This window comes from Sus scrofa, chromosome X (assembly GCF_000003025.6).
Source record: "Sus scrofa isolate TJ Tabasco breed Duroc chromosome X, Sscrofa11.1, whole genome shotgun sequence".
Classification (NCBI taxonomy): domain Eukaryota; kingdom Metazoa; phylum Chordata; class Mammalia; order Artiodactyla; family Suidae; genus Sus; species Sus scrofa.
The window spans coordinates 82,871,425-82,896,568 of NC_010461.5; the positions used below are offsets into that span (position 1 = coordinate 82,871,425).

General features: G+C 44.3%; 1 protein-coding gene across 5 annotated transcripts in view; it reads left to right on the plus strand.

Annotated features, from left to right (window-relative positions):
• Positions 477-25,144, plus strand: part of DRP2 (dystrophin related protein 2) — a 53,989-nt gene continuing 29,321 nt past the window's right edge. Inside the window, exons 1-5 of one of the 5 annotated variants that reach the window (XM_005673764.3) lie at positions 477-907; positions 15,885-16,062; positions 21,226-21,389; positions 23,239-23,395; positions 24,703-24,823. In XM_005673764.3, coding sequence (XP_005673821.1) covers positions 15,946-16,062; positions 21,226-21,389; positions 23,239-23,395; positions 24,703-24,823 — 559 coding nt within the window. In that variant the 5' untranslated portion in view covers positions 477-907; positions 15,885-15,945. Of the gene's footprint in view, positions 992-15,884; positions 16,063-16,558; positions 16,696-18,971; positions 19,227-21,225; positions 21,390-23,238; positions 23,396-24,702; positions 24,824-25,144 lie in introns of those variants that run through there. The other 4 variants (XM_013986299.2, XM_005673763.3, XM_013986300.2 and 1 more) reach the window with 4 other exon arrangements.

The window sequence follows — 25,144 nt, forward strand, 5'->3', positions numbered from 1 at the left end:
CTGTAAAGGGATATAATTCCCTCCATCCCTTTAGTGGCTGAGTCTCTAGTGTGTTTGGAGTTCATACCCTTTTCTCTTTAACAGGGGCAATAGTTAAAAGAGTAAGGGCTGGTGTTGACAGAAGAGCGGAGAGTGTGGTAGTGGCTGAGGGGAGGCATGGAGGAGCTATGTTTTCTCAAATCATTTCAGGTCCATTTTGTTGTCCTCATTGTCGAGGCTTGCTCTATATGTAGATCTAAGACGAGATGAGAACAGAACTTATGGGTAGCTGGCAGACGGTAGCTTGTGATACAGTGGGTACCAGTGATTCTGGAGCAGAGTGTTTCAACCTCCAACACAGAAACTGAATCCTGGACTAGCTACCGAGGGGCCCTGCCAGCTGCTGGCTCTGAAGTTGGCTTTGGCTCTGGGCTAGATCTGTGGAAGTTGGGGCCCAGGCTCCTCGCTCTCAGTAGCTTGTATTGATCTCCCAGCCTCTTTTGTCTCCTCCTCCCCAGTGGAAGCCTCTCCCCCTCTCCCTCTCTGCTTCTCAGCCTCTTCCGCTTTCCTCCCCTGCTTCTAATGAATTGAAACCTCCGAGAGAGCCGCCAAGGCTTCAGTAGTTTTACAAAACTGTCCTTGCTCTTTGCGCATTTGCCCAGTCAAGGGTATCTTTGCCTGAGGTCGGAGTGATGCTGTTTAGTCCCAGTGATATGATTGCATAGCAACACAGAGCGGCTCCGAGAGAGGGGAGGAGGAGCAGGAGAAGGAGGGCAGGGGAGGTGGGAGAGACAGAGGGAGAGTGTGCATACAGCAGCTGTCGGCATCCCTGTCTCAGGGACTTCTTTGCTGATTCACAGAGACAGCCCAGCCCTGGCCGCCCAGCTCCCAGTGGCCGCCTGCTCCTCAGACCTGACGGAATCAGAAGGTAGGCCACAGAGAAACGACTTCCAAGCCTCGCCCTTTTTCAGCCCGCTGAGGGGAAATGACTGAGGGAAGGGAAGCTCCAGAGGTACTCCGCGTGCACTCACCCCGTGTGTGTGTGTGTGTGTGTGTGTGTGTGTGTGTGTGTGTGTGTGTGTGTGTGTGTGTGTGTGTGTGTGTGTGTGTGCGTGCGCGCGCACCTGCTTGCCTGCCGCCGCTTGCTTGTGCCTTTGGGGAAAAACTTACATTAAAAAATACCCACAATGAAGTAGCTGCCGCTTGGATTCATAGAAGGAAAAAAAAAAAAGATGCTTGGGAATAGAAACTCTAGCCAATTTGAGCAACTATGGTCTAAAAATGGATAAGAAGCAGGTCCACAGATTGCTGCTTTGAAAGGAGGGGGGTATTTACTTATTTACTTGTTTATTTATTTATGTCTGTTCTCAATGACAGGCTTTTTGTCCACGGATGGATTTCCTGGCGGGAGGGAAGGGAAGGGGTGTGGAAAGCATTGGCTGAAAAGGGAGGAGAGAGGAAACCCGGGACCTCGGAGAAGGTTCTCTGAACAAATGAGTGTCTGGCCAGCAGACAGGACTGCAGGAGCACTTCCCTGGAGCAAATGTGCTTTGACCTAGGACCCTGGGGCTGAAGGCACCTCCTAATCTTTGCATTTACTTCCTGCCCCAATCCAGCAGTTTTCCTCACTGTGCCCCTAGATTTCCTTTCTACCCCCTGTAACCAGGAGGCACCTCTCCACTCTTGAGAGCAGAGCCTGGGGAGCTTTGAAATCAGGCTTACCTCTCCTGGAATCAAGTACCCCTCTGCTCTCCTCACCTTTCCCCAGCATCAGGCCCAATGCCCCCCACCTGGCAAGTGGACCTGAGACAGTGTGGGTAGTGAGGGCTTATCCTGGGCCTCAGAGGTGTTGGGTCCAAGCAGGTAACCGGGCTGGGCTGGGCTGGGCTGGGGTGGAGCAGGGTAGAGGAAGAGGAAAGAGCAGCTGCTTGCTTCCTTTGAGAGCCTGCTGCCTGGGAAAGAACATACTTTTCTCTTATGTTTTCTTTTTGATTGTTCAAAAGAACAAAAGCCTTTAAAAATCTCTACGTCTAGTTCACCTTAGCACCTGGACTTTTCCAAAGGAATCCTTATTTCTAAATTAAAGGCTCTTAGGCAGATCACCTTTGAATAGGCCCCATGGGAACCGTGAACCTCAGGAGAGGCTCCCCTTTGGGATCTGGGTGGGGAGATGGTTCCAGAAAACCTTAGGACCTTCTATGGAAGCCCTCCCCCTGAAAAGGTGGCTCTGCCAGTGGAAATGGTAAGTGTCTTGTCCCTGACAAAAGAAAGAGCCCCTCTTTTCCTGGGTGGGCTGGCCTCAGCTCTGCAGTCATGCTTCCTGCAAAGCCATGCTGGGGGCTGAAGGCACTTAGACAGGGCTCCTCTTATCCTGAGAGTTGTCACCCCAAGCACTCGGCCCTGAGCTCCAGGCCAGAACACTCTTCAGCTCTGCCATCACCCGAAGGAGAAGAGCATGGCTTGAAGCAGCAAACTTAGCAAAAGCCCTAGAGCCAGATGCAGATAGCACATCTGGGATGCAGCACTTCCAAGCAGAGAGACTCAAAAGTTAAATCTGCCACAATGTCAGATCAGATGGGCTCTCACCAGTGAAGCCCGAGAAGGTATCCCTTGACACTGTCCAGGGCCACTCACTCAAAGAAACCCCTTCTGTGGGAGTTACACTATGAAACTACATTCCTCTCTTAGGAAAGATTCTAAACATGCATCAGCCAGTAAAGGAACAAGTGAGACAAATCCTTCTAGGATGGTGTTTACCCAACCTATGTTCCACAGAACACTGTTGGGAGAGAATGTTAATAGATTCTGTTTTAAAATAAGGAGCAGTGGTGGTGAGGGGGAGTGTAGTTTATGGTCCGATTATTTTTTTTTAAAAATGCTTCCTAACTGAATTCTCCTCTTGGAGAGTCATAATGTATATAAGGTATGAAAGTCTCCGAGAAAAAATAAATCTGTTTAACCCAGTATATCCCAAAGGAATTTGACTAGGGAACACTTTTCTACATGCAAAAAAATTTAGTATCTCGAGCACACAGTTTTAGAAATTGCTGCTAAAAAAAAAAACTGGAAGAAATTGTCACAGAAAAAATTTGTAAGATCATCTAACCCAACACCACCTTTTAAAATTTTTTCATTATAGTTGGCTTACAATGTTGTGCTAATTTCTTCTGTACAGCAAAGTGACCCAGTCATTTATATATATATATGTACACACACACACACACATTCTTTTATATATATATTATTTTCCATCATAGTCTATCCCAAGTGATTGGATATAATTTCCTGTGCTGTACAGTAGGATCTCATTTCTTATCCATTCTAAATGTAATAGTTTGCATCTCCTAACCCCAAATTCCCAGTTCAGCCCACTCCCTCCCCCTTTCCCTTGGCAACCACAAGTCTGTTCCTATGTTTGTGAGTCTATTTCTGCTTTGTATGTAGGTTCATTTGTGCTGTATTTTAGATTCCACATATAAGTGATATCATGTGGTATTTGTCTTTCTCTTTCTGACTTTGTGAAAAAATTGAGAGGTTAATGAAATTTTTCTTTTTGAGTATCTGAAAGAGTGGAACCCTTATCTCTTGATTCTCAGTCCCCTGTGTCAATGGCTGCTTCTCTAGCAGGTTCTCTCCCATGAAACTAGTCTCAGAAAAATGAAGCAGGTTTGAAGGAATAATCCTGTCATTTTGAGCCAGACAATTGTACATATTTGTATACATTTCTTTTTTTAATTTAATTTTTTTACAGAATAAAATACATATATTTAAACACAATTACATTCACACAGATTATTATATCATGGATCTTAAGAAACAGATTAAGTGTCTCCCTCTGGAGAAGTGGAATGGAAAATATGCTGAGACAAATAGGAAATTTATTCTATACTTTATCCCAATTTTATGGCTTTCATCTTTACTATTTAGTGTTATCTATTACATTTCAATTTTTCTTTAAATATTAGCATTATATTAAAATTGTGTATATTGTGCAACTAAAATTTATAAAGACGAAAGCCTTATATACCATTAAATATTTTATATAGCATAATAAAAAGAATAACTTAACTGGTAAGAATAACAGAAATAATACACCCTCTGAAAATAAGTAAAATACAAAATGCATAAGTTGGTTAAAAAACAGTGTAACTATGTAAATATGTCCTCACAATTTGTTACATCTTATTGATTCTTCAATACAGGCATTACACCATTCTAGGTGATGTGATAAACAAGACATTATAGACCTTACATTGTACCATGGAGAGAAATGGTTATTAATAATACAGTTGTAGAACTGTATTATTTAATTGTGCAGTGGCATTATTTAATTGTAATTATCAAAAATTCTTTGATGGGGAGGAAATCAGAATCAGATCTAAGAAGACTTCAGCATTCCAAGAATGATGTCAAATGACCCCCTTCATGGTGGATTATGCACTTATTTACTATGAGATATGTTTCTTCTCCAGAGATTCCTTGTTTGTGTATCAATTGTAGACTTTTGGTTTGCAGTTACTCTGAAGTTTTGATATAAGAGTCTGTATGCATATGAGATTGTTTTAAGTTGTTCCCTTAATTGCAAGTTCATCTCCAGTGTCCTGCATTTGTACCCTCCTCTTCTTATGATTTCCAATTTTGGTGGCATAATTGTGCATGGATGATTTCACATCTTTACTGTATATATACCTTTACTGGTGAGCCTTGTCATTTGTGGAAGTTTTGTTTCCTGTTGCTGTGTTTTCTTTTCTGCCTAGAGAAGTTCCTTTAGTATTTGTTGTGAGGCTGGTTTAGTGTTGCTGAATTCTCTCAACTTTTGCTTACCTGTGAAGGTTTTGCTTTCTCCTTCAAATCTGAATGAGAGCCTTGCTGGGTAAAGTCATCTTGGTTGGAGGTTTTTTCCTTTCATCACGTTAAGTATATCATGCCACTCCCTTCTGGCCTGCAGAGTTTCTGCTGAGAAATCTGCCAATAACCTTATTGGGGTTCCCTTGTATGTTACTTGCTTCTTTTCCCTAGCTGCTTTCAAGATGTTCTCTTTGTCTTTCATTTTGGTCAGTTGGATTAATATGTGTCTTGGGGTGTTCCTCCTTGGGTTTATTTTATATGGTACTTGTTGTGCTTCCTGGATTTGAGTGAGGGGTTCCTTTCCCACGTTAGGGAAGTTGTTGGCTATTATCCTTGGAATATGTTTTCTGTCCCCTTCTCTCTCTCTTCTCCTTCTGGCACCCCTATAATACGGGTGTTGGTGCGTTTAACGTTGTCCCAGAGTTCTCTGAGACTCTCTTCATTTGTTTTCAATTTTTTTTCTCTTTTCTGTTCCGCATCCGTAATTTCCAATCTGTCTTCCACCTCACTTATTCGTTCTTCTGCCTCCTGCATTCTGCTGTTGGCTGCTTCTAGTGAGTTTTTTATTTCAGTTATTGTATTTTGCATCTCTTCTTGTTTCAGTTTTATATCTTGTATCTCTTTGCTCAGTGTTTCCCGTAAGTTATCCATCTTTGCCTCCAGTTTATTTCCAATGTCTTGCATCATCTTCAGCATCAACAGTCTAAAGTCTTTTTCCTGGAGGCTGAGAATCTCCTCCTTGCTTAGCTGATTTTCTGGAGTTTTTCCTTTCTCCCTCATCTGAGTTATAGTTCTCTGTCTTTTCATTTGTATAGGTTTTTGGTGTGGTGACCTATTTACAGATACTAGAGTTGTAGCCTCCCTTACTTCTGGTGTGTGCCCCCGTGTGGATGGGGTCGGTTTGGGGGCTTGCTGTAGGCTTCCTGATGGTAGGGGCTGGTGCCTGCCCACTGGTAAGTGGAGCTGATTCTAATCCCTCTGGTGGGTGGGGCTCAGTCTCTGGATGGGATTAGAGGCAGTTGTGTGCCTGAGGGTCTTTAGGTAGCCTGTTTACTGAGGGGCAGGGCTGTGATCCCACCTGGATTGTTGTTTGCCCTGGGGCTTCTCAGTGCTGACTGATGGGTGGGGCCAGATTTTCTCAAATGGCCACCTCCAGAGAAAGGCAGCTGCTGAATATTCCCGAGAGCTTTGCTTTCAATGTCCCTCCCTCACAACAAGCCACATTCACCCCTGTTTTCCCAGGATGTCCTCCAAGAACTGCAGTCAGGTTTGACCCAGATGCCTATGGAGACCTCACTCTGCCCTGGGACCCAGTGCACGTGAAATCCATGTGCGCCTTTTAAGAATGGGGTCTCCTTTTCCCCCAGTCCTTTGGAGCTCCTGTGCACAAGCCCCACTGGCCTTCAATTCCAGATGCTCCAGGGGCTCTTTCTCCCAGTACCAGATCCCCACACGTGAGAGTTTGATGTGGGGCTCAGACCTCGCACTCCTGTAGGTGAGTCTCTGTGAACCAGTTAGTTTTCAGTCTGCGGAGCTTCCCACCCGGCAGGTATGGGGTTTTTTATAATGTGAAATCGCCCCTCCTACCTCTTGATGTGGCCTCCTCTTTTCCTTCTGGAGTAGGGTATCTTTTTTAAGGTTTCCAGTCCATTTGGGTGGAGATTACTCAGCCTTTAGTTGTGAATTTTGTTGTTTTTAGGAAAGAAGTTGAACTCCAGTCCTTCTATTCTGCCATCTTAATCCAGATCCCACAAATAGGGACCAACCAGTATCCATGAGCATGCAGGTTTGATATCTGGCTGAGTTAAGGATCCAGCATCATTGTGGCTGTGGTGTACATCAGAAACTACCCCCAGGGATCTTTTTTTTGTATACATTTCTTCAGTTTTTTGTTATAGTCCAAAATTATGACTTTCCCTTTCAGCATGGCATTTGTTGCATTCTTTTAAACAATGTGGTATGAAAATTTTTAGACATTCAAAGAGGTATAAAGAATAGTATAATGAAAATCAGGATACCCACCACTGTGCTTAGGAAAAAACATGACCAGTAAAGTTGAAACCCTTTGTCTATCCTTCTGTGATCAAAGCTTCTTCCTTTCCTCCCTCCACTCTCTGGAGTTGGCATTTATTATTCTCATATACTTAGTTATACTTGTACTGCATATGTAGGTATCTTTAAGCAGCATATGCCACAGCTTTATATGTTATAGGTTTTAAAAATCTGTGTCAATGGTATGTGTGCTCCAATATGTTTTTTTCTATTCAAAGTTATGTTTGTGAAATTCATCCATGTTGTGACAAGTGTCTCTAGCTCATTCATTTTTCACTATTGTATAGCATTCCATTTAATGACTATACCATGATTTACATATCCATTCTGATGTTTATGGACATTTAGGCTGTTTCCAGTTTTTGACTTAGTGTTAGAGCTACTAGGATCATTCCTGGGTAGATATTCATATGTGACTATTGCTATCAGGTGTATATCTAGGAGGGAATTTTCCCATCACAGGGTATGAAAATTTCACCTTTAGGAGTTATTGTCAGATTGCTCTCCAAAATGGTTTACTAACTTATACTCCCACCAGCAGTGTATAAAGGTTTCAAGTGTATTGCCTTAATTGGTTCTTTTTTTCCTCTTTCCAATTCCTATAACTCTTATTTCATTTGGTTTTCTTTTCTTTCTTTCTTTTTTTTTAAATTGAAGTATAGTTCACTTACAGTGTTGTATTAGTTTCAGGCTTACAGCAAAATGATTCAGTTATACATGTATATGTATATCTATTCTTTTTCAGATTTTTTTCCCTTATAGGTTATTATAAAATATTGAGTAGAGTTCCCTGTGCTCTACAGTAGGTCCTTGTTAGCTATCTATTTTGTATGTAGTAGTGTGTTTCTGTTAATCCCAAACTCCTATTTTATCTCCCCCTCATTTCCTGTTGGGTAACCATAAGTTTGTTTATTAACTGTTTTTTTTAATAAAACTCTCCTCATAAGGATTCATCTCTGTTTTTTTTCCACCCAAAAATAAATTCTCTTTCTCGAAATTACTTGACAGCTACCTTCTCAGGAACACATTTCATTGTTTCCGTTTGTAAATGAGGGGGTTGGCCTAGATAATCTCTAAGGTCCCTACCAGCTTGACAATCTGCGTTCCCATGATTTATTCATTAAGGGAGAGCATCTGAAGCAGAACCTTGGTTTTTGGCTACATTGCAGGAATTATTTTAGGAACACATAACAAGGTTGGGTACGGATGAAATGTGTGTCTTGTCTCTCAGTGCCATGCTATCAGGTAGAAAGGCAGTGCTGTCAGAGGGAGGGCCTTCGTGCAGTGTTACCTTAGTTTGGAGAGAGGAATCTATAGCTCAAGGAAAGGGGTCTTCTTTTCACTGTCCTCTTCTTAGAACTCATCTCTATCTTTTTCTTCCAAGAATAATAAATGCTTGTTATAAAAAATATATTATTATATATAGTATGTTACATATACACACACACACACACACACACACAGAGTATATAAAGTCAAAAGGACAGCCCCCCTCATCCATCTCTCCAGAAGCAATGTTGCTGAACAGTTTTGTGTATCCTTATAGGCTCTCTTTCTATATATACACAGAAAAAATTAGAGTTCTACCAAGCATATTAATTCTGACATTTGGGTGTTTTTTTTTAGCTTAAAATATATATCTTCAGCATCTATTCAAATCAGTGAGTACAGATCTACCTCTTTTTATTTTTATTTTTGGCTGTATCCATGGCACGCAGAAGCTCCTGGACCAGGGATGGAACCCACACCACAGCAGTGACCTGAGCCACAGCAGTCACAAAGTCAGATCTTTAACTGCTAGGCCACCAGGGAACTCGCATACCTTTTTCTTTCTTTCCTTCTTTCTTTCTTTCTTTCTTTCTTCTTTCTTTCTTTCTTTCTTTCTTTCTTTCCTTCTTTCTTTCTTTCTTTCAGGCCGCAACTGCAGCATGTAGAAGTTCCCAGGCTAGGGGTCGAATCAGAGCTGTAGCTGCCAGGCTATGCAAAGCCACAGAAACACAGGATCAAGCTGCCTCTGTGACCTACACTGCAGCACACGGCAATGTTGGATCCTTAAACCACTGAGCGAGGCCAAAAATCAAACCTACATCCTCATGGACACTACGTTGGGCTCTTAACCCACTGAGCCACAACAGGAATTCTCACCTTTTTCTTTTTAATAGCTAAATAATACCCCATTGCGTGAGTGGCTGCAATAATAGAAAAGATTTGGGTACTTACTAGATGTCATAAACTATGAATTAACTCCTTATAACAAAGCTATGAAGTAGGTCTTTCGTTATCTCTGTCTTACAGATGCGGATACTGAAGCACAGAAATCAGGGAGTTGGCCAAACCTGTGCTGATGGGTGGTGGAGCCAGGGTACAAACCCAAGTGTGCTGGCTCAGAGCCCAGGCTCTTCACTGTCATGCTGTGTCGCCTCTCTGACACAGTCTGCTTAACCAGTCCCTTGTGCATGGACATTTGAGTCGATTGCAGATTTTGCAGACAACACTGCAGCAGACATCCTCATCCACTTCCGCAAGTATTTCTGTAGAATAGGTTCCTAGACTTCTCCAGTATACTGGTGGAAAGAGCTTATTCATCCATTCAAAAAATATTTACTGAGCTCTCAGGCACCTAGGAAGCTCTGAGGTCAGACTACAAGGGTTGATCAGCATTTTACTTCTCAGATGTCCTGAAAGGTCATTTAAATGCTCTACAGGATTTGCCAGTTGGGTGATACCCCAGACCCACTGTACCCTGTCCGTTCTTAATTATTTGTGTCTTTGCCTGGGTAGTGGCATGTCTGAGTCAGCACTTGGCCTCCCACTTGGTGGCCCATAGCGAAGAATCTTCTCCAGTTGCTTAGTATCAGTGACCACAATGCCTCAGAGCCTGGCTTCTAGACATGACAGAGGCAGAATAGTGTAGCAGTGAACTTGCATTCTGGGACACACCTGCATGGATATAAATCCCGGCTCCTCACCTTGTCTTCACAATATCACTTTGAATAAGTTACTGTCTCTGTGTTCTTATCTGCATCACACAGACAGCAATAGTAACTACTTCATTGGATTGTCACAAGGATTCAGTGACATGATATATGTGGACTGGTGAGTTAATATATGTAAAACGTGGAATACAGTAATTTTTGACTGTTATTACTTATTTGACTATGGAAAAGCTGCTACATCAACCTTTCCATAAAACAATTGAGGATGTCCATGGCACTTTGGTGAGGTGTGGGGAAGGAGGGAGAAAGTAGCTGTCAAATAGCTGATATATTCACATGGTTCAAAATTCAAAAGGTTTCAAAGGATATTCAATAAAAACTATATCTCCTGTCGGCGACTTGGGGCTTTTGTTGGTATGAGTAATTATTCTATTTCTCAACCCAGGTAGTGATTATACAAAGATTTGCTTTGTAATAATTCAGTATATTTTGCACATATGTTTTATGTACTTTTTGGTCAGTTATAGTTCTCAGTTTTAAAGAGGGAAAATAAGGAAAAATCTCAAAGGGATGAAAGGAATTCCCCAAACTCTGTCTAGTAGACACTTGATTCCCTTCTCCAAAGGCAATCAATGTTAACAAGTTCTTTTGTATTTTTCCAAAGATATTTTATTGCGTATGTAAGCATTTTCCTTTTTTAAATGTAAACCAGCCTTATTTTTTTCCTCATTTCTTTTTTACTTAAAAATATATCTTGGAGTTCCCATTGTGGCTCAGTGGATTAAGGACATGAACTTGTCTCTGTGAGGATCTGGGTTCAATCCTGGGTCTTGCTCAGTGGGTTAAGGATCCAGTGTTGCCACAAGCTGCAGCGTAGGTCAGAGATGTGGCTCAGATCTGGTGCAGCTGTGGCTGTGACCTCAGCTGCAGCTTTAATTTGCCCCCTGGCCCAGGAACTTCCATATTCCACTGGTGTGGCCATAAAAAGAAAATATATATATAGATATATATATCTGTTTGCAATAACTTTATAGAATTTCATTGTATGGACACCATTGTTTGTTTAATGATCCTCTAGTAATGGACCTTTAGCTTGTTGGCAGTTTTTTGCCATTCCAAGCCTTGCTTCCAATGCTAAGGTTCTGTTCTGTATACATCATTTCTCAGAAATGCAAGTAAATATGTATATCCAAAGGCTTTCTCTTTATGCCCCTGGGAGTTTGTACCTATGAAGTTGAGAAACTGTTCTCACCTAATTGGAGTTCAATTCAATCCATCAAGTCATTTTTTGTCTCTTAATCCCACGCCCCATCTCACCTCTTCCTGATTCCCTCTCCCCACTGGTAGCCACTAGTTTTTCTTCTATATCTGTGATTCTGTTTCCATTTTGTTGTATATATTTGTTTGTTTCATTTTTTAGATTCCACATATAAGTGGTAACATAGTGTAGTTGTCTATGCATAAAATAAAGAAGCCATAAGGATATATTAGACAGCACAGGGAATATAGCTAACTAGTTTATAATAACTTTAAGTGGAATATAATGTATAAAAATACCGAACCACTATGTTTTACACCTGAAACTAATATAAAATTGTAAATCAACTACACTTCAATTTAAAAAAATCAAGTCAGGAAACATTCGCTGAATGCCTGCTCTGTGCCTGCCTCCGTGTTTAAAAATATGTGGGATAAAAATAAATGTTGAGCATGAATCTTGTCCTCCACAAGCCAACAATCTTACTTTTGTGTTGGAATCCTGGTATTTCCCACAGATTTTTAAAGCTTTTATCTCTGTGCAAGAGAAACAATGTCTCCCCCTGAATCCTCCTGGAAGGGCCTGTGTGTGGTTCTGAGAACCAGGAAAAGAGTGTTCCTAGCAGTATCTAGCAAGATCCCTAGGGAGAGCACAGGCGAGTTAGTTCCACCCCAAAAGCATCCTCCACATGACTTCATGCATCCAAATCTTCTCTCTCACTTTAGCTCAAAACCATCTCTTCCATAAATACATCCTAAATCCCTTCAACCTGAAGTGAACAATACCTTCTCTGTGACCTCTCATGCATGATTTCTGTGTCCCACATAAGGTACGAATCATTTCTCCCTTAAGTGATTATTTTTTGTTTGTTTTTTCTATATGTCTTATTTCCTATACTTGACCATTTGAGGACCAAGTCAGATTCATCTCCAATTCTTTACAGCCTCTGCAAGTTAAAAGGAGGACTAGGAAGAGAATATGTGTAGGTGGTAGTTTGAAACAGGATGGAGATAAAGAAAGAGACAGAAAAAGAACCTTTGTGTAGAACCAAGACTAGTGGCCAAGGGTCAGGAGGCCCAGGTTCACTTGTGTCTCAGCATCTTCATCTGTCAGAGGGGATCATAATTCCAGCTGGACCAACCTTACCACCTCCTTTGAGGATCAGGCAAGACAGTACAGCAGGCTATGAAAGCTGCTGTACAAATACAGGGAACGCTGGCATTTTGATGTGTGACAGCTGTTAAACATTAACATTTTACGGGTTAGCAAACCAAGGTCTAGAGAGGTGAAATGACTTGAGGTTACAGTCAATGGCAAGGTCTGAAAATAGCAGAGGATAGTCATGCTAGGACCAGTGTTTACTCTTTTTCTGCCTTGTTTGATCAAAAGATCTGTATTCACTGATTCTTGAGTTTGTTTTATTTTTGTTTTGTGAAGCATTAGCCTGACATCAGGTCTATAGAGGAGAATAAGAAGGAAGGAAGTTAGTCTGTAGAAAGATGAACCTCAAAAGAGAAAAAGGGATTGTTTATGAAAGAATATATACAAAAACAAAACAAAACAAAAAACAAAAGAAAAAAAAGAAGAAAGAAGATATACAACCAGCCACTAAAAATGTAAGGAAAAGTTAATTATTTCTAGTAATTAAGGAAATACAAAGTAATCCTTAATATGCCATGTTCATTTACAAAATTGGCAGACATTTAAAAAAATAAGAATATTCACTGTTGGAAAGTGTGCTGGGAAACTGGCACTTTCACACATTGCTAGGGGTAGTATAAAGTGATCTAACTTTTTTCTAGGTCAATTTAGAAGTATTATTACAAGTCTGAAATTGCTTCATGCCTTTGATCCAGGAATTCTTCCTTCCAGGAAATTATCCTACAGAAAGAATCAACAAATATGCACAAGACTGTTCATTGCACTGTAACATGTTTAAATGTTAAAATAAATTGTGGTACAGCCATTCAGTGGAATAGTATACAACAATGATTACAGCTAATCATTTATTGAACAGTATACTATTGCCAGACACTGTGCTAAGCTATTTAAATACATTATTAATTTTAATCATTAGAACAAACTTCTAAGGGCAGTCATTTCCACTTTACAGTTGAGGACACTGAAGCTCAGGGAGGTTAACTTTTTCCAGGTTTCACTGCTAATAGACTGAATAGTGATTTTGACCCAGGTGTGTCTGATGCCAAAGCCCATGGCCTCAACCATAGTACTCTATCACCTGTGCGATCATTAGAAATCATGTTTTAGAGGAATAGTTAGTGATATTCTAAACTGATCATGATATAAATGGCAAATTAAAAAAAGCATGATACAAAATTGTATTTATGCATATAATTAATATATAAATAATGATGAAAATTTTATTTCCAAAGTGTATGTATATATTTTTCATAGAAGAATTATTGTAAGGATTCATATCTGTAATAATGTTTATCTCATGAGTAGGAGTATTATAGGTTATTTTTATTTTCAATTATGATTTTATGTATTTTCCAGTTTTTCTATAAAGAACACAATTCCTTGTATAGGCAACAAAAATTTTAAATGTTAATATAAAAAGAAGTGTGAAAGCAAGCCTTTCATAGCCTTCATGCTTACAACGTGCCCATAGCAATACTTCATTTTTGATCTGAGTAATTCTTTTATGGTGGTGTTGGATCAGAGGGGAGCCATCTTTGCAACCATTCTTTTGGGAAATATCTTTGGGGATGAGGAACTGTGTAGGTGTGTGATCTCTAGGGACTTTGACTGCAATAAAGTGTCCTTTGGATCATGAAATCTTCATGATCTGTAATAGTCCCCATTCCTTGGACCATGGACCCATGAGAAGGAGGGAAGGGTATTTAATGTGAGGAGTCCACAGATATTTAAATGTATAAGTGTTTTTCTCATTCTGTAAGTACTAAAAGTACAGCTACTACATAGATGTGAGTGGGTGAAGTGAGATATTTTTAAAGGGGCCCTTATACCTAATATGTTGGGAAGCACTGAAATAGAGGCTAAAAATGGTGTCTGTTTAATCAACAGCATCAGGAATCAAAGATGGTCACTTCCTGCCCATTGGGTCAAAGTCTGCCTGTCTTTGCCCAGGACTATCATCTGCAAGCATTGTCTTAGACATTTATTCTCATTATACTTGTGTACATTCACTAAACTGTAAATTAGTGTGTACATTTCTCTTTGCACTCATAGCTTTTCTAAGCTTAGCTCTTGACACTGAAAGCTGAACATGTCTCAAGAATAGCTTATTTGGGAATGCTGCCATCATCCCTCTCCCATACCCAAGTTGTATCTCCTTCTGTCTTCCTTCTCTTGCGGTTGACAACATTATCCACCCAGCTCCTAAATTAGGAACTTTTGACTCTTTCACCTTCCTCACCCTTCACATCCAAGTGATCACCAAGCCTAGTGTATTTTACCTCTTCAATGTATATCAAAGCCATGTTCTTTGCTCCATCCTCACTGCAACTTCCTGTCTATTATGACAGCTTCTGTCGTTTATGGGTTCTTCCCCTGGGAGAATCACTCCACGAGGTAGCCAGAGGGATCTTTATAAAATGCAAATCTGGTCGTGTCACGCTTCTGCTTAAAATCTTCAGTACCTCCTTACTGTCTACAAGATAAAGCCTAGAATCCTCTGCTTATAATTCAAGGCATGACCCAATCTGGCCACAGCCTCATCTGCATCTCCCCACAAGGCACCTTCCGTGTACTCTGGACACACCATACATTTTATTTTTGTGCTATTTGGAATGTTCTTTTTTTGGTTTTTATTTTCTGTCTAATGACAATCTAATTTCTCTTTCATGACTCAACTCAGGAATATTTCCTTTGGCATTCCTGCTGAGGTGCAATGGGTATTGACAGCATCTCTGGAGTGCTGGGATACAGGTTCGATCCCAGGCCCGGCACAGTGGGTTAAGAATCTGGCATTGTGTGGCATTGGTCACAACTGTGGCTCAGATGTGATCCCTGGCCCAGGAACTCCATATGCTGCAGGGTGGCAAAAAAAAAAAAAAAATGTTTCCTTTAGGGAGACTTTTCCTGACATGACCAGGTGGAACTCACCTCATTCATCCCTTCACTCCATCCCATAAATACTCCTGCTATTAATGCAGGTAAGACTTCATGGCTTGATTTTCTCCATGTTTGTTCTCTTTGTATGTGAATTCTTCAGATAGGCACCATGTCTTTTCATCTCTGTGCCTCCTAAACTCCGGCCACACTACACTTAATGTTCTCTTAATGTGCTGGGCTTTTTGGTGACATCTGCCTTTGCACAAGTGGGTCCCTCTGCTGGGAGTACATTTCTCCCTTTCTCCCTTTCTCTGCACAGGCAAACATTTCCTCGCTCTTCAAGACTCAACTCAAATGCAGTCTCTCTGAAATCTTTGCATGTTCTCAGAGTTAGTGGTTTCCCTCTCTGTGCTCCCCTAGCTTTCTGGCCAATCCTCAATTATAGCATTTGCCACAGTGTTTTATTGTCATTATCAGCTTACATGACTGCCCTCCTCTACCTCTTACACCCCATCCCCAGGCTGTGAGATCTCAGACCACATATCATTTTTGTGTCTCCAGCACAAAGCACAATAGAAAGACAATAAACGCTTCATTGATCAATAATTAAATCAGGTTTTGATGGTACATGGTGGCCTGGGAAATACTATTGGGTAGGTCAATAAGCTTTGAATACTTATTTTCATAACCAGTCAAGGCACCTCTGGGGAAGTGCTGGATTCACAGGCCTTTTCTAGATTGTGACTCTAGACCTCTCCTTGTCACTCTTCCAGGTGCTTATGCTCAACAGTTGGTGCATTGCCTGTCCTTGCCCCCTCATGAGCCTTGGTTCTGATGCAACCTCTGGTCATGCAGGGATGCCCTTCCACCTTCCCACGATGTCATGAATGGCGAGTAGTGGACCACTTCCATCATAGCAGCAGCCTCCGAAGCACCTGCCCCCAGCCTCAGGTAAGTGGACAAGAGCAAAAGAAAGACCCGTGGAGACAGGGTGGACACAGGATCTGTGGGTGTTCTTGCGGGTATATTCATGATTCCTAAGGCTCAGAGATACTCTCCATAGACATGAAACTCTTTGGATAGCACGGAGCCTCCTCCTGGCCCATCCCTGTAAGTCAAGAGGCCTTTCATGGGAGGCATGGGCCAAGAAAGTGTGGCGGGCTGGGCAAACCAAAGGGCCCACAATAACTGAGGGGGTTGGTTTCATATCAGCCTCCTAAGGGAGGTACCAGAGGAGTGTAATCCTTCAGGGCATGGCCTAGGACAATCAGGACTTTCCTTTGTCTTGGCTTCTCTGTGGCCTCATATTCTGCACCTGCAAAATATTCTCTCTCCTTCCATTGGTTTTTCCTCCTAAGTCCCTAGTCTTACTTGCAGCTCCAGGGTTAGCCCCACTAAGAATTGTCTGAGCTTCATAGCTGCCTTACCCCTCTCTCTCCTCCTCCAGGAGTGGAGCAATGGGACTGTGTGCACCTGTCTGCGAATGTTGTGGAAGATGCATAAGAGGCAGTAATCTCTAGAGGGCGGCATCCTTTCCCGACAGTGAGGAAGGACCAAGGGAAAGTTGACAAGACAAAGGGAGAAGTATAACCATACTTTGGCTTGCCCTACAATGCTTTTGGGTCCACAGGCCATGGGAGTGTGTGCAAGTACTATGTTCTTAGTATTGCACAAATAAGCTGTGGTGCTAAGTCACTCCCAGGGGTGCACACAGCAGCTGAATATACAGAGAGGAAGAAGGGAGAGACAAAAGTGGCAGGAATGGAAGTGCTGGGGAGCCCATTGAGGGAGAATAATGAAGGGAAGTGAAAGTCCAAAGAGGCATAAAATCTAGGCCCTCCTGAGCTGTTTTCGCACATCTAGCCAGAGAGAATTTGCCACTTGTCACATAGTCTCAAAGCCACTGTCAACTTAGAGTTCTGTGCACCTACCCCTTTATAGTGTGGAAAGATTGAGAAGCATGGATCCTTCCAGAAGGCTTGCCTTGCTCATTGCACAATGCCTCCAAGCTTCACCACTTAGGCAGGGGGATCTGAGGGCTTCATTTTGTGACCAAGAATGGTGAGACCAACCCCTCTTCTCGGTCACCGTCTACTTTCTTCCCTTCCTTCTCTATGGCCTTGGTTTTGTCTTAAAGTTTCAAGAGATGAGGAGAGAGCCCTATGGGGAGCCAGTGGTGAGAAGCAAATTTCTTGGCCACAAAAGCCAGAAGTAGAAGGCCATTGATAGGCAAAGAAAAGAATGATTATCTGTTATTTGCCTGTTGTCTCCCTAGCTCTGCTAAAGGGGGTTTGTGAGTATTAGGGGGAACTCTGAGGGGACAACGGGGTGGTGGCACATAGCAAGGGAGCCAAGTGGGGGTTAGGAAACCAAGAAGAAGGCTGGAGGGAATGAAAGGCTGACATGGGTGGAACCCAGCTTATTGTGGGTGCTTCCCTCAGAACCAGAACAACTTGGTTGAAGCTGGATCACAAGAGGCCGTTTCTTTCTTTCTTTCTTTTTTTTTTTTTTTTTTTGTCTTTTGTCTTTTTTTGTCTTTTGTTGTTTGTTGTTGTTGTTGTTGCTATTTGTTGGGCCGCTCCCGCGGCATATGGAGGTTCCCAGGCTAGGGGTTGAATCGGAGCTGTAGCCACCGGCCTACGCCAGAGCCACAGCAACGCGGGATCCGAGCCGCGTCTGCAACCTACACCACAGCTCACGGCAACGCCGGATCGTTAACCCACTGAGCAAGGGCAGGGACCGATCCTGCAACCTCATGGTTCCTAGTCGGATTCGTTAACCACTGCGCCACGACGGGAACTCCAAGAGGCCGTTTCTAACTCTGGGGCATTCCCAGTCCGGTGGACGCTGTGAGACCGGCTTGAGTTCAGTTATCCCAGCATGAGCCAAGCTGTGACCTGGAGCTAGAGCCACTCCCTGCTCTTGGCTTGCCATCCCCTGCCATCCCCCATCCACTCCGGATGGCTCTATCCCGGATGGCTCCACCCCAGACCCCCCAGAAAGGGTCAGGCAGCTGCTCTAACTATTCCTGTAGGTGGGCCTCAGCATGGAAACAATGTGGAACTGTGGAGAGCCCAGAAGACTCTGTGGGAGATAAATGAGGATGGGAACAGAACCCTTTTTGGTCAAAACGAAGTGTTTTCCCTCATTGCTAAGGGGTGAGGGCCCAGCTAGGGAATGTTAACCTTTCCCCAGGCAAGTCGGCTGGAATAGGAGAAGCGTGGCCACCTCCAGAAAGGGCCCTGCCCCTCAGCCAGCAGCCTGGGACTGCAAAGGGCTCAGGGGGCTCCCTGGCACTGGATCCCTGCATGGAGCTGGCTAGGTACCATCTTGCCCTCTCCTCCCCCTACAGAAGTCCGGGGTGGGGGAGGGGAAGCCCACAGACCGTCCATCTCCCCCTGGGCTTAGAGTACAGGTCTGTGAGGACAAGACTGTCCTGCCTTTCCTTGCAAAGGCACTCCCTCATTTTCACTGCAGGCTTGGATCTGTCTTCTACTGCTCACCATACCAACCCTGGCATCCCACAGCTCTGTCCCCAGGTGTGCCTCTGAGGATGCTTACTTAGTCAAGGATAGGGCTTATCTCCCAGCTCATTGCCCTGCCAGGCCTTGGGAAAATAGCTTACCAGGGCTTGTCACCAAAGTGGTCTGACCCTTTCCTCCACCTCAGGGGAGGGGTGGGCTTGGAGGCAGAGTGAGTCCTTTGTTGTCTTCCAGGGAAAGGGACCATAAATCAACAACAGCTCTCCTCTGCGTGCCCACCTCCTCAGCACCATGGAATGCCCGGTCCCACTCCCGCCATCCTTGCCAGCCTGGGAGGGCCCTCCTGGCCCCGGTGTGGCGGGCCCAGTTGGGAGCGAGCCGGAATTCCCCAGGGACAAAGCCCTGATTCACCATCCTGAGCCCTGACATAGCCGCCCCCTCTGGATTCCTGGAGGGTCAGTAAACAAACAGGGTGACAGATCCCGCCTCCTGGCCTGGCTCAGCCTTGTCCGCCCTCCCTGGGAGAGCCTGTCAGGACTCTGCCTGTGGCCATCCAGGCACAGGGTCTGGATTCCTGTGGAGGGATCATCATGGGGCTGCCCGATCCTGCAACCGGGTTCCCAGGCAGCACAGGTAGGATCAGCTCCTGGGGATGCAGGGCAACTGACCTCATCAGAACTTTGCCCCAGAGCCTGGCTGCTCCCTCACTTCCCTTTTGGTGTGTGGCTGTGAGCTGTGGTTTTAATGGGATGATCGGTTTCCTGATTTGCCTGGAGAGTCTTTTTCTTTTTTTTTTCTTTTTTGTCTTTTTATGGAGGTTCCAAGGCTAGGGGTCTAATCGGAGCTGTTGCTGCTGGCCTACGCCACAGCCACAGTCACGCAGGGTCTGAACTGCATCTGAGACCTACACCACAGCTCACGGCAATGCCAGATCCTTAACCCACTGAGCAAGGCCAGGGATCGAACCTGCAACCTCATGATTCCTAGTTGGATTCGTTTCCATTGTGCCACGATGGGAACTCCCTCCTGGAGAGTCTTGTGTGGGGAGAAAGTACGGTTTGGGGGGAAGGAGAGACTAGAAGAGGCTGAGCCACCAACAGGACCGTGTTCTTTCCAGAAGGCAAGCAAGTAGACAGACAGGCAGGCAGGTGGGTGGGTTTTCTCAGGCTGAGATTTCCTCCCTCCACAATCCCCTGCCTTCCACCCCCTCCTGCCCCTGGCTGGGCAGGTCTGGCATGGCGCTGGAGGTAACTAACTTCTGAAGGACTATTTGGCACAGCCCTCATTCTCCTAAACCCCAGGAGATCCTACAGGGTGAGGAGGTGATGGGCTCTGAGCTTGAGAGACCAAGGCAAGATTTTGATGTGGTCTGTGGCTAGTCCTCTTCTCTGTTGACTCTAGTCAGAGCCTTTGGGAGATTGGGATCCAAAATGGTGCTTTAGCCCTTTCTCAACTCGTGGAAGATGAACAGAGCTCTTTAGGACCATTTCCAGCCTTCCTGATGGTGGCGGGAAATGTGAGTGGGAGGAGAGGGAGAGGGAGCACCAAGGCCTAGATTCATGTCAGAAGTAGGACTTATACTACTTGTGGTTTTAGGTGGTCTCTCTCTCCTCTCTATCTCTCTCTCTCTCTTCCTCTTTCTCCGGAACTTTGTGGAGCAGCCCTTTAGCTTTCTTTTTTGGAATACTGGGTACACTGTGGAACACTGGAGTATGAGCCTATGGCTCACCTTGAATGCCATGGTTGCCAGTCTTTGTGCAATTCTGAGCAGCTCTTACTTAACACAAGTGCTTCCAGAATCCTGCTTGGGCTGTAGTCCTGGCAGAATTTACAATCATGAGTGATCATGATAGGAGTCAGCAGTTAAAAGTGACCGGCCTGCGAGTTCCCATGTGGCTCAGGGGTTAACGAACCCAGCTAGGATCCATGAGGATGCAGGTTTGATCCCTGGCCTTGCTCAGTGGGTTAAGGATCCAGCATTTCCATGAGCTGTGGTGTAGGTCAAAGACACGGCTTGGATCTGGCATTGCTGTGGCTGTGGTGTAGGCCAGCAGCTGAAGCTCCAATTTGACCCCTAGCCTGGGAACTTCCATATGCCGCAGGTGCAGTCCTAAAATAGCAAAAAAAAAAAAAAAAAAAGGAGTTCCCGTCATGGCGCAGTGGTTAACGAATCCGACTAGGAACCATGAGGTTGCGGGTTCGGTCCCTGCCCTTGCTCAGTGGGTTAACGATCCGGCGTTGCCGTGAGCTGTGGTGTAGGTTGCAGACGCGGCTCGGATCCTGTGTTGCTGTGCCTCTGGCGTAGGCCGGTGGCTACAGCTCCGATTCAACCCCTAGCCTGGGAACCTCCATATGCCGCGGGAGAGGCCCAAGAAATAGCAACAACAAAAAGACAAAAAGACAAAAGACAAAAAAAAAAAAAAAGTGACCGGCCTTTACCAAGGGAGGACCTTGCCATGAACAGAGCCACAGAGCCTTCATTTATCTCACCGCTACCCCCCCACACACCCCCAAAAACAACCCAGGGCCAGCCCTTCTCTCTCCCTGTTTACACTTAGTCCATTCTTGGCCTGGTGCAGACCAGGGTGTGGAACACTCCAGGGATTACAGAGGTGTCTGTGTTTCTGTCCAGGTTAGAGTTGCTGCCGCCACCCCTGCACCTTCTCACCATGGTGCTGGGGTGCCCCACCTAAGCCCAAAGCTATTCAACGGGTCTGTTGGTGCCGCTGGACCCCTGGAACCACCAGCCATGAATCTGTGTTGGAATGAAATCAAAAAGAAGTCTCACAACCTCCGGTAAGACCTGGCCCCTCAAACCAGGGGCTTGAGGGAGTTGGCTGGGATGGTGTCAGGCTCATCCTCCTCCTCTCAGCATGTGGGTCCCCTTCTTATCAGCCTCACCCTCCATTTCTCATCCATTTCCTTCTCTGGCACTGGGGGAAGAACCCTGGGTTAGAAGTCAGGAAACTTGGATTTGAGCCTCAGTCTTAAGTACTTGTGTCACCTTGGAGAATTGGTTTGAGTAATCTCTGAATTTTAGCTTCCATTTGTTTGGATTTTTTGTTTTGTTTTGTGGGGGAAAAAATGACTAGAGGAATCACACTTGTCTGAACTATCTCCCAGTGTTGTTGTGACGATTCAGTTGAGATTGAAAATGTTTTCTGAACTTAAAAGCACTGATGGGAGTTCTCATCATGGCTCAGCAGAAACGAATCTGACTAGCATCCATGAGGACATGGGTTTGATCCCCAGCCTCGCTCAGTGGGTTAAGGATCCAGTGTGGCCATGAGCTGTGGTGTACGTCGCAGACGTGGCTCAGATCCCACATTGCTGTGGCTCTGGCATAGGCTGGCAGCTGTAGCTCCAATTCAACCCCTAGCCTGGAACCTCCATATGCTGCATGTGCAGCCCTAAAAAGACAAAAAAAAAAAAAAAGCGCTGAGGTATAAATGGTCGATTTAATTACTGTCTCCCCGTCTTCTTCTCATAACTGTCCTCCATCTCGGGAGATCGCCTCTGCTGTCTATCCCATCTTTTCATCCCTCTGCTCCCACCCATTGCTTATCATCCACCCACACCTCCCCAAACTAAGGTAAGAGCTTGAGGGTAATTTCTATATCAGTTGTTCATCTTTCCTCCACCCTTCTCTATAGCACCCTACCTACACACACACACACACACACACACACACACACACACACACACACACACAGGGCTTTCTTCTCCACTTCCTGTCATCAAAGACTAAACTCCTGGCTTCCAATAGGCTCTGACAGGGATGAGACATTGTGGACGAGTTGAAAGAATGCAGGCTCTGGAATCAGGCAAACCCGAGTTCAAATCATACACTTAACTGTGTCACCTTGGGCAAATTCCTTAACCTCTCTGGGCAATAGCAGTGCCTACCTCACCAGGCTGCTCTGAGAATTAATGGAAGCAAAAGTGTAGTTAGACCGCTTGGTCCAGGTGGTAGGGAGGCAATGGTCAGTTACCTGTTGGCTAAGGGGATGGCTTCACACAGCCTGGGCTGGCTTCTGGCTTCCTAACACTTGGACCTCAGCTCATGGCTCATTTGTAGGGGAAGGCAGACTGAGATGATTATGCGGTACACGTTTTTCTGTATGTCAAACTTCTAGCTTATGTTCCCATCATCCTTTGGGACCCCTGGGCTGCTTATATTTGTATGCAACCTCACACACATGTGTGCCCACACTCAGCCACCTGACGTGCCCTTTACACCTACTGCATCTGCCCTCTGCTCAGAGGGCAGACTCTGAGAAGCCTCTGTGGATGAGCAGTTTGGCATGACTTGAGTTCCTCCAGGACAGGAGGGCAACCAGACAGCTGTCACCTCTAATGCCTTTGCTTAGTTCAGTTTGCTCCCTTTCCCAGCCTGATGTTGGGCATGCAACTGGATTAGCTGATGTCCGCCAAGTTTTTTAGTACCATGCTCCTTGCTGAGGTGCCTGAGGAGCCTCTGTGGTTGGGCCAGAGGGAGGGCTCCAGGGATTCTCCCGCTTCCACCAGAGCAGCATCTATTTCATCTGCTTATGGATTAAGTTTCCACCTACATATTTGTTGGGGGAAGAAAGTTTTGCCACCTTAATAAAAGGATTGAAAATCACTGTCTTACCATTGTGTGCAGTGCCCGCCTAGAGGCCTTCTCAGACCACAGTGGAAAGCTTCAGATTCCTCTCCAAGAGATTATTGACTGGCTCAGCCAAAAGGATGAAGAACTGTCAGCTCAGCTGCCTCTACAAGGGGATGTGATCCTGGTGCAACAGGAGAAGGAGACACACGCGGTAGGTTTGAGTTATGGAGGAAGCTGTGGTGTGTAGCCTCTCCATTGGGAAAAGGTTTTTTTTTTTTTTTTGTCTTTTTAGGGCCACACCTATGGCATATGGAAGTTCCCGGGCCAGAGGTCAAATTGGAGCTGCAAGCTGCTAGCCTGTGCCACAGCCACAGCAATGCCAGATCCAAGTCACGTCTGCAACCTAAAACGCAGCTCATGGCAACGCTGGATCCTTAACCCACTAAGTGGGGCCAGGGATCGTACCTGCATCCTCATGGATACTAGTTGGGTTCATTACCGCTAAGCCACAAGGGAAACTCCAGGAAGGGTGTTCTTGTGCAACACCCCAACAGACAGATACCCAATCTCTGCTTAGACAAATAAAGTCACAGGAACCCATATGCAACCCTGCTGGTCTGGGGGTAGTACTCCAGAGAACAAATCAAATCTTTACCCTCTCTTCTTTCCATCAAATATTGGCCTCCCTTAAAATCTTACCCTGATTTTTAATGGGGACATGGGAAAATGAACATAATGTAATATTGAATGAAAAAAACACAGGATATAAGACTATATACAGGTGGATCTCATTTGAATAAAATCAGTATAGATGTGTGCATGTATACACACATCTACAAACATAAGAACTATATCAAAATCTTCACAATGGTTAACTCCGAGTGATAAAATTAGAGTTCTTTTTCATTTTCGTCTTCAGAGTTTTCTAAAATGTCTAAGACTTCTGTGACATATATTATGCCTATAATCAGCAAAAGACAACAGATGTTTCTTAAAATGAATACACAATGCACTAGAAGAAGTGATATTTAGGCGATGTGACACTGGAATGCTGGTAGAGTTCTGTTTCTTCATCTCAGTACTGGTTGCAGACATGGAATCACTTTATGGAAATTCGTCAAATGTAACATTTGATTTGGGTACTATTCTTGGTGTCTATTTCAACAAAAATGCAATTAAAATTTCCATATAAATCTTGCCCATACTGGTTTTGATTTCTCTAAGCCCCTTACAGAGGATTTTCTGATCGTCCAGAGAACCAAGATTCCTAGCCCCAAATCCTTGCATTTTTCTTTACCTCATGGCACAGACAGACCCACTTCAGAATAAATAGACTTTCCAGTGTCAGAAGGTTACCCTTCTGCCTATAGAGAGGACTGCTCTTCTTTTAGTTTGAATGCCCAAAGGTACAGAATCATGCTAAAGATCAATTTGCACTTAGGAGAAGAAAGGTTGTCAATTGCAGGATGGAATTGAAAGACTCTACTTCCCTATTGACCATGCTGCTAAACTTCACAGGCCTTTATGGAAGATGTCAAGTCTCGGGGCCCCTACATCTACTCTGTGCTGGAGTCAGCTCAAGCCTTCCTGTCCCAGCACCCATTTGAAGAATTGGAGGAGCCTCGTTCTGAGAGCAAAGGTTGGTGGTCTTCCTCTCTTTTATCTTCTTCTCAAGCTATGAGCCGTTCAGCACTTCCTGCCCTCTCCAGACTCAATTTATCGGCCGTTATCTAGGAGGATAATTTTCTCCTAGGAGTTCAAAGTTGGAAGGGTGCCAGATTCACACGATAAGAAAAAGCAAAGAGAACAGAGCCTGGAGCAGGGGAGATGAATGTGTGCCCCAAAGCTGGATGTGGCTCTCTGGATCATCATGTGTGACCATCTAATGAGTCATGAAAAAGCAAAACAAATGAATGAAAAACTCGAAAGACTCAAATGCATTAATATGACTCAGTAAATA